General features: G+C 36.5%; 1 protein-coding gene across 1 annotated transcript in view; it reads right to left on the bottom strand.

Moving 5' to 3' along the window:
- The window catches only part of SUPT16H (SPT16 homolog, facilitates chromatin remodeling subunit), a 30,130-nt gene that overhangs the window by 13,649 nt on the left and 1,837 nt on the right, over positions 1–14,644 (bottom strand). The window contains exons 2-11 of the mRNA XM_036734626.1: positions 8,149–8,241; positions 7,668–7,838; positions 6,933–7,085; positions 6,111–6,257; positions 5,163–5,314; positions 4,686–4,858; positions 3,170–3,260; positions 2,229–2,302; positions 2,004–2,116; positions 807–872 (exon numbers count right to left, since the gene is read on the bottom strand). Coding sequence (XP_036590521.1) covers positions 807–872; positions 2,004–2,116; positions 2,229–2,302; positions 3,170–3,260; positions 4,686–4,858; positions 5,163–5,314; positions 6,111–6,257; positions 6,933–7,085; positions 7,668–7,838; positions 8,149–8,241 — 1,233 coding nt within the window. The remainder of the gene's footprint in view (positions 1–806; positions 873–2,003; positions 2,117–2,228; positions 2,303–3,169; positions 3,261–4,685; positions 4,859–5,162; positions 5,315–6,110; positions 6,258–6,932; positions 7,086–7,667; positions 7,839–8,148; positions 8,242–14,644) is intronic.

Below are 14,644 nucleotides of genomic sequence, written 5' to 3'. Positions count from 1 at the left end.
GACACATGAAAATTGAGTTTTCCCACATTAGAAAGTCTTTAAACAAAATAACTCCTGAACTTACATACCTTGTTCCTCCTTCCTATATCCTGGGTATAGAACATATGGCTCATGGGTAAATGTAACCTGCTTGAGATTTTTACAAAAACTGTTTTACCTAATTACGTGACTGAGCAAACCTGTAGCACCTAACCACTAGAAATTTCTAGTTATATGGTCAAACACTCAGTAATTAGCATTTAGATCTATTTCCACAAAACTTGTGAGGCTGAAGTAAAGTGCCATTATCAATGCTGTAACCCTAGAGTGAGAATTATGACTTGATTCAATACAATCTCATGGATCTTACAGAGTTTTTGTCTTTTAAGTACCACTATTTTCATTGAACAAAACTGACTACTGTAAATTTTTTTTATAAAGTTTGTACAAGAGGTGGCAGCTACGTGGTGCAGTGAGTAGAACACTGGCCCTGGAGTCAGGAGAACCTGAGTTCAAATCCGGCCTCAGACATCTGACACATTTAACTAGCTGTGTGACCTTGGGCAAGTCACTTAACCCCAACTGCCCTGCCTTCCCCCCTCAATAAAAAATTAAAAAAAGTCAGTATAGGTTATTTTGGGAGGAGAAAGAAGGTGACTGCTTTTTCTATTGCTTTTAAAAAAAAAATCCTATTTTTGAATAGTCAATAGGTCACACAATCCAACTCTTATGAATAAAAAACTTGGAAGTAGACTGCAAGCATATGGCTTCCTGATGTGATATAGTACTAAAAAAAAATGTATGACCATTTCCCTGTGCTTTCTCACCTTTAAGAAGATGCCCACATTCTTCACTTTCTTCTTGACAGAAGTAAGAACAACAGCTGGACCATCCTAGGACAAAGAGCAGGAGTTGGACACTGCTAGAGATAATGACAGCACTTTTTTCTTTAAACTTAGCAGAGAAATATTTTGTACTTAGTGATGTCAATCAATATTGGTTTTCATTCTTTAGATATGATTACCAAGAATGCAAGCTCATTTAGGGAAGGACTTGTGTGTGTTTGTATCTATGTATTCATAGTACCTAATCCACCATAGGTACTTACTAAATGTTGGCTGAATTAACTATCTTAAGCAATATGGCCTTAAAGCAAATCTATTCAATATTTGTTCAATTCATTCCTTTGATCTTAGTTACAAACATTTTTCCTTGGATGGTGACCTAACAATTCATTCTCAGACAATGATTATCATTCAGGTCACTAAAACAAGTGAATATGATGTGAAAAATGAGAGAATTGTGTGGACCACACTAAGTCTGTCTTCTGGATCTAGCTCAGTTCCCTCCCCTTCTATTCAATTATAGGTATAGTCCAATTTTTGTCTTGTGAGAAAACTATTTAATTGTGGGAATTGTGAGAAAACTTTGTTGCACTGTTTGAATCTAGCCCCGTGTGGTTGGCAAGCTGGACCACGTCTACCTGTTGCTCAGAGACCCTTAACTAAGGACCTATGCTATGTTGACCAGAAAACCAGTGAGATTCAAAGAGTGATGCAAGGAGTTTTCTCACAATTATATATTTCAAGCAACCCATATGTCTTATCTGAAAACTGGCCCAATATTGGTCAGTCAGTTACTGTTTCCTTGTTCCTTTAACTGAATACAAACAGTTGGGAAAGGGAGAGGAGAGTGGAACACCTCTTACCAATTCATTCTCTCTCTTGCAGCTTAAAAAGTCTCTAATCTTTCCTCCAATTAGAAATCAGATGACCTAATCTTGAATCCTGGTTTATATACTGTTGTTTTTTTTTTTTAATGCAGTAAAATGTCTGTATTTGCGAATCAGTGCCAAGCTGAGGAGGCTAGGTCCTGATTTGTTATACAATTACCATGCATTGCTTAATGAATCTAGAAGCTTTGTTCCCTCAGTTATTTCAGATGTCACCCATCACAAAAGACCTAACTATGAAATTTGCTTCCACAGTTGCAGAATACCAATGGCTCAAATGGTTAACACCCACCTCATCAACAAGAACTGTATCACCAATGAAGAGGGCATAGGTTTTTTCTTCTGGCTTCTTTCCTTCCTTGTTAGTCAGATCTGAAAATCCCATATTGATGCTAAAAACCATCCCTAAAATAGCAAAAATGGGGATCAATGAAGAACAAAAATTTTATAGAGAAGAGGGGAGATGGGACAAAGGAAGATACTTTTAGAAAGAAAACAACATCTTGTATTGCCTCACCTTTTTTCAACTTGTACTGATTTTTACTATTGATTACCAAGGATCCTTCACGGAATTCAATTCCCATTGCAAACCTATAAAAGAAGTTAAGTCAGAATTCAACACAAGCTGAAAATATCCAAATATGGCATATTTGGCAAAGTACAAAGGGCATGACTTAGCTCTCATAGCTCTTCTGCAATATGGGTACTAACAAAATATTGTCCTTAGTTTTTCTACAGATATGGAAGGAGCCACAAACATTATCATGTGATTGGTCCACACTGGCCAATCAGTTATGAAGTGGGATTAGGGTTCAGAGCCTTTAGGCTCTTCATATTTAGTCCAGTGACTGTAAAGAAAAAATTCATCTAGACTAGGTACATTTCTACTCCTGTAATCAAGCCCTCCCCATTTTTGGCTTCCCAGTGCCCATCCTTTCAAACATTTAAATTTTACCACACTAGTCCAAAAATCAAAGCCAGGAGCTCTCTCTATTACACCCACATATACCCACACCCACACCCAGTTTGGCTCTCAGAAACTGTTAAGGGGTACACTAGTAGAATGGCCATGAAGGTAGGCTAAGCTCCACTTCACTCACCCATAACTAGGCCACACGATCCAGTTGTGACAAGCTGGTAACTGGATTTTCAAGCCCTGGCAGCCAACTGAGCCAGCACTTGGTACAGCCTGACACATTTCTTCTCATCTTTCAGAGGCCCAGGAAGAACAAGTATGTACCCTGGAATGGCTTTCATCTAAGAAGATTGCCTAGAATTTTTCAAAAGTAGAACTTAACTGAATATTTTCTACAGGGTACTGCTTAGAATACAGTGTGAAGGGCCCCCTGAAATTATTTCTGCTAGTCATAAATTGACCTAAAAGGATGATTCTATTAGTTACTGCCCACAGAAGAGCTTTAATTCAAAATTATATTTGTGTCTTACAGAATCCCTTACCCAAGATTTTTGGTGATTTTGTTGAGCAGGTCTGGTTTTTGTTTCTTGACCATATCCATGACAGCATTGTATACTTCACATAGCTTCACACCTTAGGTCAAAGCAAATGAAAAAAGTCTAACAATATGAGACTTAAAAAATTCATGTACCTTTTTTTTTTTGAAAGTTGAAACGTCAAATAAATTGAGTACGTCCGTATATAAAGCATTAAAGAGAAAGAGGATTGTACGTGAAATTGGAAATCTCTTCCTTTTAAGTATATAATAACTTCAACATGGAACATTCGAAGCTGCCCTGGCTATGTTTCCATCTGACTTCAAGAATTAACTTTTTTTTTGTTTTATCTTTTGTTTTATCCACTTTTCAATCTCTAAGAGGGAAGACCAAATCTGGATTGGGCTAGTGGGAGTTGGCAAGTACGATACTAAACTATAAAGTCTAAAATATTTCAAAGTAAGATTTTTAACAATCAGGACAACATAGTCTCCCTTTTTCCTACCCATCTAGTTTGTGAAGGAATGGACATTACTCCGAGTGTTCTCTAGTTAGCTTAATGAAATGGTGAACCAAGACATAGTTTAAGCTAGGATCATGGTCTTTACTGGGGGACAACCAGGTGGCAGTTCTATCCACTGCAAGGCCTAGATTTAGGAAGTTCATATCTAGTCCCAGACACTTACTAGCTGTTTGACCCTGGGCTAGTCACTTAACTCTCTGCCTCAGTTTCCCCATCTGTAAAATGAGCTAGATAAAGAAATGGTACACCACTCCAGTACCTTTGCCAAAAAAATGCCAAATGAGGTAATGAAGAGTCAGACATGACTAAATAACAATAACATGGTCTTTGCTAAGATTTTCTCATCTTAGAAGAGTGAGATCAGGAGGCTTTAGCAATAATAGGTGAACAAAATTCTAGAACTGGTGGATAACTGCAGGTCGAGTCATCCAGTAGCTACTTTCTGAATTATAATAGCAAGCTAGGTCAGTCGTGGATCCATTCTGATTTGTTTCAAAAGTTAGGAGAATTTAGACTCTCCAATAAATGCTCCATTTCTCCCTATGTACAAATCCTTCCAAAATCCTAGCTCCCCAAATTTCCATTAGAAGAATCTGAAACAAAGAGAAATATAATATTTATAGGATAGATTTAAAATTGCAGGTCAGCAGAAAACCAGTTAAAGGAGAAAGAAAGTGGTTTTCTGGGAGTGAAACATTTAATTTTGAAGAAAGCATAATGTGCTGGTTTTCTGGGAGTGAAGCAGATTTAATGTTTAGGAAAGTAGAACATGGTAATTAATCTGAGATATACATCAAAACATGCTACTTTTACAAATATGAAAAATATCTCTCAACTATTCACAAAATAGATTTACAAGTATTTTAAATATGATCCCCACTCTCCCAAATTAAAACCAGAATTTTAGTAGTACCTAGTAGAGACTTAAGGATATGTAGAAAAGACACAGCCTATGTTTTTGTATATTTACTCTTAACCTATCTTTTACAGAAACCTTACCATGTCTAAGTTCCTTCAGCAGCTCTTCCTGTAGCTGGAGCAGAAAGTTGTAATTCTCCTGGACTTCCTGGGGAGGATCTACCATCAGGGTTCGTACGAGATTGGAGCAGTAGGATTTGAAGCGAATACCCATGGCACAGGTGATGGCCCCAAAATGCATGTGATTCTTGTCACTTGAGACCCAAGATAGAAAACCATGATACTATTGAAGCCAGAAAATTACTTAGCACCCATTGAATGTTTAACATTGAGTCAGTATATTCTTTGATCTTTGCTGAAAGTGGAATGGTGGCCAAAAGTTCAGCACTGTATAATTTACAGTGCTCTAGGGAAGCTGGACATATATTGACTGAAATCTATTTATTGAGTCCAGTAATATGGAGACAAGGATGAAAGAGATGCAATTCCCTCAGAATGGAGGGATCAGCTCATGGCTGTAGTTACGAGGGTACTGATGATTGTAAGGTTGCTGCTTACCTAACTACACTGAATTTGAGATTGTAGTTGCCACCACTCTGGATGATGGGAGGATAACACATCTCCACTGTAGAAGGATCTGCTCCAGCCAGGTACTTCTTTTCTTCAATGGCCTTCTCCACAGACTCAGCCAATTTGCTGTGACGAACTTTCTACAAATATATCCAGGAAGGAGGCAACAATTATAAGGGAATCCTGCTTATTTGACCCTTTATTATCTGGGGGACAATATGGTGCCTGATGGCATACAAATCTTAAAAAATAATATAGCAGGCTTGTAACATATGTCATGGGCTAAAATCTTGGGAAGCTGTTGTTTAACAGACTCAAGGAAAAAGGAAGAAAATACAGTTTAAGTATCTAGAATTCACAGATATATTTTAAAAAGGCTTAATAATGTTAGATATTTTCTCATTTATGATTTCTACTTGCAACTGCTCTTGAAAGAGGTAGTAGTCACACCACTATCAAATGACCAAAGTTTGATTTTTAAGAAACTTTACTATTCAAAACAAATGTACAGCCACCCTCTACTCCTAGAGTTACACGATTTTAGTGAATTTCACTCTGTTCTACAGCATCAGAGAACACCTAACCAGCATTACTGGACAAAATAATTTTAAGACTGATCTGGTAGGAGAAAGAATTGGGGGCAGGGAGGGACAGGGAGAAGTACTGTTCTTTTCTTAGAAAACTGTAGCAAAATATTCTCTTTGACTATTTAAAGTTTACTGGTCATTTACTTTATTTTGTTTTGTTTTTGCAAGGTAATTGAGGTTAAGTGACTTTCCCAGGGTCACAGCTAGTAATTGTCAAGTGTCTGAGGCTGCATTTGAACTCAGGTCCTCCTTGTCTCTAGGGGTGGTGCTTGATCCACTACACCACCTAGCTGTCCCCCGTTTACTTGAAAACAAACAATATTTGAGGTGGTGTCTCTTCCATAGTTACCTCATCCGCATCAACAATTTCCATGACTCTTTCCTTGAAAAATTTGTTGAAGACTTCAGAGGTGATATTAGCTGCTTTCTTCATCAGAGTAAGCTCGCCATCCTCTTTTACAGCTATGGTATATGCCACAACTGCACTGATATCGATCTGTGGACAAAGGAATATATAACCTGAAACAAGAACTATTAATGAGGTACGGCTAGACAATAAGATCTGTGAGGCTAGGAACTGTGTTCTGATCTTACATCTAGAGCTGGAAGGAGCCTTAAAGGCACAGAACCTAGCATAGCTCCTTTTACACATAAAATGTTCAAATATTTGCTGAAAGAATCTCAACAGGTAGGTAGTAACAAGAAAAAAAATCATTAACTCTCTTAAGTAATCAGTTATCACAAATACTGTCTCCTCTGACTGGATAAACTTCCAAAAAATGGTCAGAAAAAAATCTTTTTGCTAAACCATACAAGGGAAATATGAAGAAATGACGTATTATGTCTATAAAACATAAAGTGACTCTCTAGATTTTTAAAAAAAAGTTGGGGAATAGAGGAAACAAGTTACCAAAAGTTAAGTAAGCCTTAGGAAGACTGTCTTGATTTCTTGGTCAAAAGGATTTTTTGGTATTTATGAGGTCCTTGAATATTAATCTTATCCTGACCAAAAAGTGCAAGTGCCTCACTTCCTGAAAACTAAAAAAAGTATGAAGTACAGTACTCTACTGCTTGAGAATAAATTTACTTTTCTTAAAAAACTATGGAACTATCCTCATACTTTCAGCCTTCTTAACCCCACCATTTTTGGTCTCTTCATCAATTCTCTTACTTTTTCAAAGCCCTCTCTGTTAAGGCAGTCATTCCAACTCTTCATGAACTCTCCAGGGAATTTGTCTTTGCTGAATACCCCGATCTTCTTGCCACTCTTGCTCTCTTTAATGGCTTCAATCATTTTGTCGAAGTTGCCTTTGTTACTCTCATTCTAGCAACACCAAAAGGGAGGTGATGTTCATTATTAATATGTAAGAATTAGATCACTCTGATGGTTCTTAGATATAATGCAGTGTTTAGCTAAACCAAAAAGCCAAACTTGGACTCAGCATTAATTTCTTTACAGTAGACCTGATTTACCTAAACTGAAAGGGAAAGGGAAATTATAGCCCACATTCTTTGAGGACAGCTATGACTAAGCTGGTTTATTACTAAACATAAATGAATAATAGCTCAAGAAAGAAAATGATTAAGGGCTGGGAGGTATCAAAAAGACTTCAAATGTAAACAACAAAACAGATTTTGAAGTATTGGGAATACCATGGTTATGATTAAGTTAACCAGAAAGATATGTGGTAACTAATATTAAACACAGATTAAAACAAACAAAAAAGAATTGTAATGATGCCCTTCCTTTCTCCCAAATATTCATCAAGACCTGAATTTAATGCCACATCCTAACACTCTCTCTTTGAATTCTTTCAATTCTCATAGAGTTGTGTGTTTTTTGCCGGCATTACTGTCATTATGTTAAATACTTAAATGTTTACAATAAATTATTTTAATTTCTTACTTTTTCTCGAACCAGCAGTGTAATGGCAGGAGCACCATTTGCATTTTCATTACCCTTGGTATTGGCAATTTGTTTTAAGAACTCTACTTTTTTCTTGCTGGCCATGAAAAGAATCTTGTCATCACAGAACACCATAATGGTATCAGTTAGCTCATAACCAAAGAGCCATGTCTACGGGAAAAGAGAAGAGAAGTCATGATACTCATAGGCAGAAATGGAAGATTTAATCAATAAAGAATGTTAATCGTATCCTACTATGATTAGGATGGCTGATGCTCATGGGATATTTGTCTATTCCTGCCCCTGGCTAAGAAAGTCAAGAGCAACACCCAAGACCATTTTTGCTGGCATTCTCATCTTTCCCTTCCTCTCTCCCCCTACTTTCTTATCTTTTCCCCTTCCACCCTGACAAATTTTAAATCTGCCAATGGGCTAAAAAAAACTCTGCTATTTTCTGCCTTGGATGGTTCCACCTACTTACCTGAAGGGCAGTAGATTTGGCATAAACAATCTCTTCATCAACACCTACTGAAACAACAATGGCATCAACATTGGCATACTCATCCTCTCCTTTCTGAAACACAAAGAGCAGAGTATTTGGTCACTTCCATTTTTTTTTCAACTGCACACTGCCAAAAGAAGAATACGATAACTTAGGTATTTATCCACAAAGGAGATGAAGCAATCCCCTCCATTTTGGGCATCTATTCAGCTCCTCCTGTTACAATCACAGCTCTTGGGTAACTTCTTGAAAGAAGAGAAAGATCTGGTGATTTCAGAGCTATTAAGACCCCCTTCCCTTATCTCTGTGTCCACTCTATAGAAGGGAGAGAAAACAAAAACATCATCCCGACCATCAGCTGTCAAAGATCTCCCCAACTCCACTCTACTTCATTCTAAAGCTCCTAGCTGCCAAAGTGGTTGTAGAATAAGAGGGCAAACAAATCAAGCACAGAATGAGAAAATTGACCTGGACAGCATAAAGCTCTATAGCTCTATCTCATGATAAAAGTAGTACCTAAAATAGAAAGTAGTGAACAGAATTTTAACAGGTCAATTTTTTCTTAGTTTTTTTTTTTAAATGAAACAAACTCCTGTTTCTCATTTCTCTCCCCTATTGAATCCACTCCCCCCTTCCCCCTCTACTTCAACACACTAAAATGGAGGGCAAAGATTCTTGTGACATACTGCATTACTTCAAATTTCCTACCGATCTGCATTACTTTGGTACTATATTACTCAGATTTAGCAGTGATTCTTCATGGATAGGTACTGAACTCACTCCTTACTCCTGCTTCATAGAATCCATCATTTCGTCAAGTTATAGCCTGAGCATTACCTTCAACCTAGTCTTTTCTGATTCCTCCAATTGCTAATCCTGTATCTACTTTGTATTTATTCTATATATGCCTACTTGTTAGCTCTGTGAGTAGGGACTGCTTCATTCTTTGTATCCCTGGTACCTCACACAGTGCTTGGCAAATAGTAGGCAGTATGATTTTGATAGATTTCCATAAATATCTTACTATACTTAATACTTATATATCTTGTATTATCCACTATCTTTGTGTATAATAAAATGTTTTCATTTACTGCTTACAACACTAAGCTAATTACTGAGTTCTTTTGGGAAACTTCTTTTGGAATTTGGAGATAGCAAAAAAAAATGAAGTCAAATGCCATCAGGTGAGGATTTATTCTCTTAATTTCAAGATAAATGACAACTTAAAAAACCCACAGTAGCACAATTAAGTTCATCTATTTTAAATGATAGTGGAGTAAATACTTATAAAATTTGGGATTGACAGCGTGGGAAATGGGAACAAACCTGAGCAAACTGTTTATGTCTCTCTTAATTATCTATTTCTCATAAAGTTTCCATGGATCACAGAATATGCTATAATCCTCACTGAGAAAATTTCAAACTGCTGTCTGATCTTTTCAAGTGGTTATCTTTGAATGTTTTTCTATAGAAGATATTGGAACAAAACTCTAAAAGGAATTCCGTCTCAGAAGAAAACTCACATGACTTAATGATATTCAAGAGTATTACATAAATTTCTTCGTGATACAATGTCAACCAAAATAGAGTAACACCTGACCGTATCCTTGACTAATAATATTATATCTTGTAAATTAGACTTTACGAAAAGGATGGGATATCTACATTTATATCAGTGTCCTTTGTTTTCACTTTAGTCATTTCTAGAAATATTTCTCCTTCATGACCTTCCTCCCCAAAGGAAACTTCCCTTTTACCAAAGAAAAATGGTTAAGTAAGGATATCTGACCGGGACCAGGACAGATAATGAAAACAACACTCCACCCTGGTAGGTCCTAGCCTCTGCCCAGAGAAGAGATATATGGTTCATTACCTGTTCACTGGGACCAGTACTGGTTTTTCAATTATTAGAATACGACTTTCTTTTAGTGATCTTTTTATTTATATTGCAACAAAAAGGATATTGACAATAATTTTAAGTACTTGTTATGTGTAATGCACCGTCTTAGGTACTAGGAACAGAAAGACACTTTACCTCCCACCCCAAGAGGCTACTGCTTGCAAAGAGTTTTTCATACATGTATAGGCTGATTTAAAGAGGATTTTAACTCAAATAACATATTAAAATATCCATACAGAATTAAAAATGCTGGAGATGATGTGGGAAAATTAGAACATTAATGCATTGCTGGTGGAATTGTGAACTGATTCAACCATTCTGGAGAGCAATTTGGAACCATGCCCAAAGGGCTATAAAAATGTGCAGCAATAAAAATTGACCCAGCAATACCACTTCTAGGTCTGTATCCCAAAGAGATCATACAAATGGGAAAAGAACCCACATTTACAAAAATATTATAGTAGCTCTTTTTGTGGTGGCCAAGAATTGGAAATTGAGGAGATACCCATCAGTTGGGGAATGGCTGAACAAGTTGTGGTATATGAATGTAATGGAAAACTACTGTGCTATAAGAAATGATGAGCAGGCAGACTTATATGCCTGGAAAGACTTGGACTTATATGAACTGATGCTGAGTGAAGTGAGCAGAACCAGGAAAACACAGTAACAGCCACAATGTGCAATGACTAACTTTGATGCAAGGATCCAAGACAACTCCAAAGGACTCATGATGAAAAACACTGTCCACATCCAGAAAAAGCACTATGGAGTCTGAAAGCAGACAGAAGCATGTCATTTGCTCTCTCTTTTTTTCTTTCTTGGGGTTTCTCCCATCAGTTCTAATTCTTCTTTAAAACATGACTAATGTGAAAATAGGTTCAATATAAACGTGTATTTAGAGCCTATATCAAATTACACGCTGTCCTGGGATGGGGAAGGGGAGAGATGGGGAGAAAATTTGGAATTCAAAATCTTATGGAAGTGAATGCTGTAAACTAAAAATAAATTTTTAAAAAATCCACATAACATGTAAGTATAACGTAAACTCCTTGAAGACAGGGATTATTTTATCACTTGTAGCTTTCTGTTTATCTTTAGTGACCTGTACATAACAGGTACTTAATAAATACTTGGTGGATTGGACCTAATTATATTCAAATCAAATATTTAGGGTTGGATGTACCTAAAATACTTACAGCACTTCTTATAGGTTATTTTTCTGGAAAACAAATGGTGTAAGAAAAATTTTATTTTCCCAAAGAAGTGTTTGTGACAAGGGTTTATGCTCTTGATTGGATATGATATTCAACTTAAAAACAACAACAGCAATGACTCTAATAATGGTATTTAGTCACCTAATATAAATTACCTGCATTCTGTATAAAGTTTTCTGATGTACGTTCCCGCATATAAAATTAAATAGGGCTACATAATAACCAAAGAAATAATACTTTATTTATGATAAAGATCATTTAGTAACCCCCTTCTAACATCTTTAGAGTTCCGGTCTTATTTTTACTGAACATATCAGAAGGGGTAACACCTTCAGGACCAAGGACACCAGAAATTTCATTGGGGGAGCTTTGATGAGCATCTTTGAGATTTAGGATCACTTCACGACTTTTGAAAAACTGATCTAGGATGATCAATTACAGTGTTTATACTGGATATTGTGTTTAATTGTTGTTCTCTGTCACAAAAGATTAATTTTGGAGGGAGGTGGAAAGTAACTGTGATATAAAGACAAACTTTTAAAAAACTGATCTAGGTGTAGTCTAACACTTTTTTTTTTTTAAAGATCATGGCTTCTTGCCATCTATTCTACAACAGCACTATGTTTTATCACCCTCTATTACAACGTAAACTCTTTGAGGGCAAGGGCTGTCTTGCTTTTATGTTTATGCACTGTGTTTGGCACATATTAATAACTTAATTTGTTTACATTCATTATTAATGTAAATTTCCCTGTCCTTCAGCAATTCCTATTTTCATACCTCATTGTGGTATGGTTTTTGAAGGCTATGGCAAAGTATAAGTAAGCTCTGGCAGGTCCTGTCAAGCTGAAAAGGTTAACCTGTAGGGCTAGAGACAAAATATCAGTCTGTGACCTGAATGCCAGGATAACTAAACTGAGGCCCATCACCAAAAGGGTGGTCATCTGGTGATAAACATTTTCAGCTTTGATAGCTTTGTCTTTTCATAAGAGAAGGGTTATAGTGGTAATTTACAATCTGTATTAGTGAAGAGAGTATCCAAACTCATGAAATCATAAATCCTCTAAGTATTGAAGTAGGAAATTTCCCTGCAGCAAGTAAAGGCACACAGAGATTACACTCATCTTTCTGTTGCCTTTGAGATTGGGATACATATTCTCAAAATTGGCTAGGCAATATGATAGCTTATGTAGTGCTGCCTTAAGGCATGGACAAACTGACACAAGAAGTTAAACGATTTGCTATAGTATAGTTAGGCAGAGTGGAGCAGTTCCTTTTATATTTGTAAAAGTTGCTCAGGGAAGAGAGGATAAAATGTACCTCCCATCTTTTTTTTCCTTTTTTTTTTTTAGGTGGAGCTATAGGTATAGAACATTGCATATACTGTCAGGTACAGTTAATGTGTTGGGTTTTTTGGAACTCTTTTCTTCCTCTTTCCTTTTAAAAAATAAATAAAGATTGGGTTTCCCCCTCTTGTCTGTTAATCAATGGCTACTCAGGGGCCTGATTCCACTACTCACTGGCAAGGTAACTTTGACCTATTCTGCTTCAACATGGGCTAAGTTCACCCCACTTTAGGCAACCTGGTGGTCCCTTGGGGTTTACCCTATTGATGCCAGATTTAGTGTGGACACCCGATAGTGACTTCATCCATAGCAGTTCAGAACTCCTCAAGCTCAAGAGATCTGCCAAGGCAGCATCCTTGGTAGAGGGACTGCAGGTACGTGTCACTACACTCATCTCTCCTTTCTAAAAAACCAAACCAAAACAAACCATAAACCCAAAAAACTTTGGTACAAGGGACACTAAATGGCTAGAGAAGGAATATGTTTGAGATGAAGGTGTTATAAGAATAAAAGCTATCAATAAAAATAAGACTTTTTAAGTTGCTCTGGTCCCCCACTGGGGCCCCAAGCAGAAGAAACATTGGAAGAAGTCACCAAGACCAGTCGCACAATCGAAAGAGAAGTATGCTCAACAAGAGCAAATCATAAGACGTTAGGGAGCTCATTCTAGTTAATTTTTAGTCACTGAGACGTCACTAAAGACTTTAGAGACCGTTTCAAAGCTCAAGGCCTGGAGCTTGTACAAGAACTTCAAACTGCTGTCACTACTCATCTTAACTCCTTAAAAAAACTGGGTGGAGGGAAAAAAAAAATAAAAAAAAAGTTTCTCTAAATAAATGTGCACACACTATCCTTTACAATTCACTTCAGACACTACCACTTACTCCAGAAAGAATTCCATTTTTCCTTGCCATCAACATCCAGAGAAAGAACTATGGAGTCAGAAGGCAGAGTAAGGCAGACTCTTTTCTCTTTTGTTTTGTTTTCTTTCTCATGGTTTCTCCCATTCTTAAAGTTCTTCTACTCGATATGACTAATGTGAAAATGTGTTTAATAGGAGTGTATGTGTACAGCCCATATCGGACTGCATGTTGTCTTGGGGAGGGAGGGGGAGAACATTCAAAAACTTATGGAAGTGAATGTTGAAAACTGAAAATAAATTAAATTTTAAAAAAAAGAATTCCATTTTTCCTTCAGTTGATACCAACTTTCTCCCTCAGACCTTATAGAAGATTTTGTTTCGTTAACTATCCAATATACCAATCATGTAATAATGGGTATTAACAGCTACTAGACCAGGAACTCCTTGAAAATTGAGATTGAATCTTCCTATATCTTCTACATGGCCTACTGCTGTTCTCTACCTACGCTAGACCTGAATAAAAGTATTTTAGATAGACTAAATATGTACAGAAAGCTCTACAAATGGAAGATGAATGCACTCATTTATTAATATTAACTGTTATAAAAAAGAAGAAAGCATACAGATTTCTAGTAATGAAACTTCAAATGGGCCAATATTTTAACAAACTACTACATTTTATATATAAGATTATATATATTAGAGATATATTAGATGCTGACGTCTTAAGGTGTCCTTGCTTTATCTAGCACTTAACATGCTCCAATCTCCCGGGAATGATTACTATTATCACACTTAAATTGTTACCAAGTAAATAGACAGAAAAAATAAATTGTTACAACATTAAGAGAAACACCGGAAAACTCTAGGCAGAAGCCTATGCTGTACTGATTTGAAGATAGATACTGATGATCAATAGCCTTCTCTGTGTCTTAATATGAAACTCTACCAATTCCCCAAATACGGCAGATTATGATATGTCTTACTTTAAATACTGAAGATAAGTTTCAACGACTATTTCACAAACAGCACAATCAATTAACTGGTTCATAGTCAGGAAAATCAAACACCTGTGAACTTACATTGGAAACTTACTTTCATATTAAATTTTGACCACAGTGGGGAGGGAAAAAAGGTTAGTACTTGACAATTT

Source organism: Trichosurus vulpecula, chromosome 8, assembly GCF_011100635.1.
Source record: "Trichosurus vulpecula isolate mTriVul1 chromosome 8, mTriVul1.pri, whole genome shotgun sequence".
Classification (NCBI taxonomy): domain Eukaryota; kingdom Metazoa; phylum Chordata; class Mammalia; order Diprotodontia; family Phalangeridae; genus Trichosurus; species Trichosurus vulpecula.
Note: the sequence above shows the minus strand (reverse complement) of the source record. Positions and strands in the feature narration are given on the sequence as shown.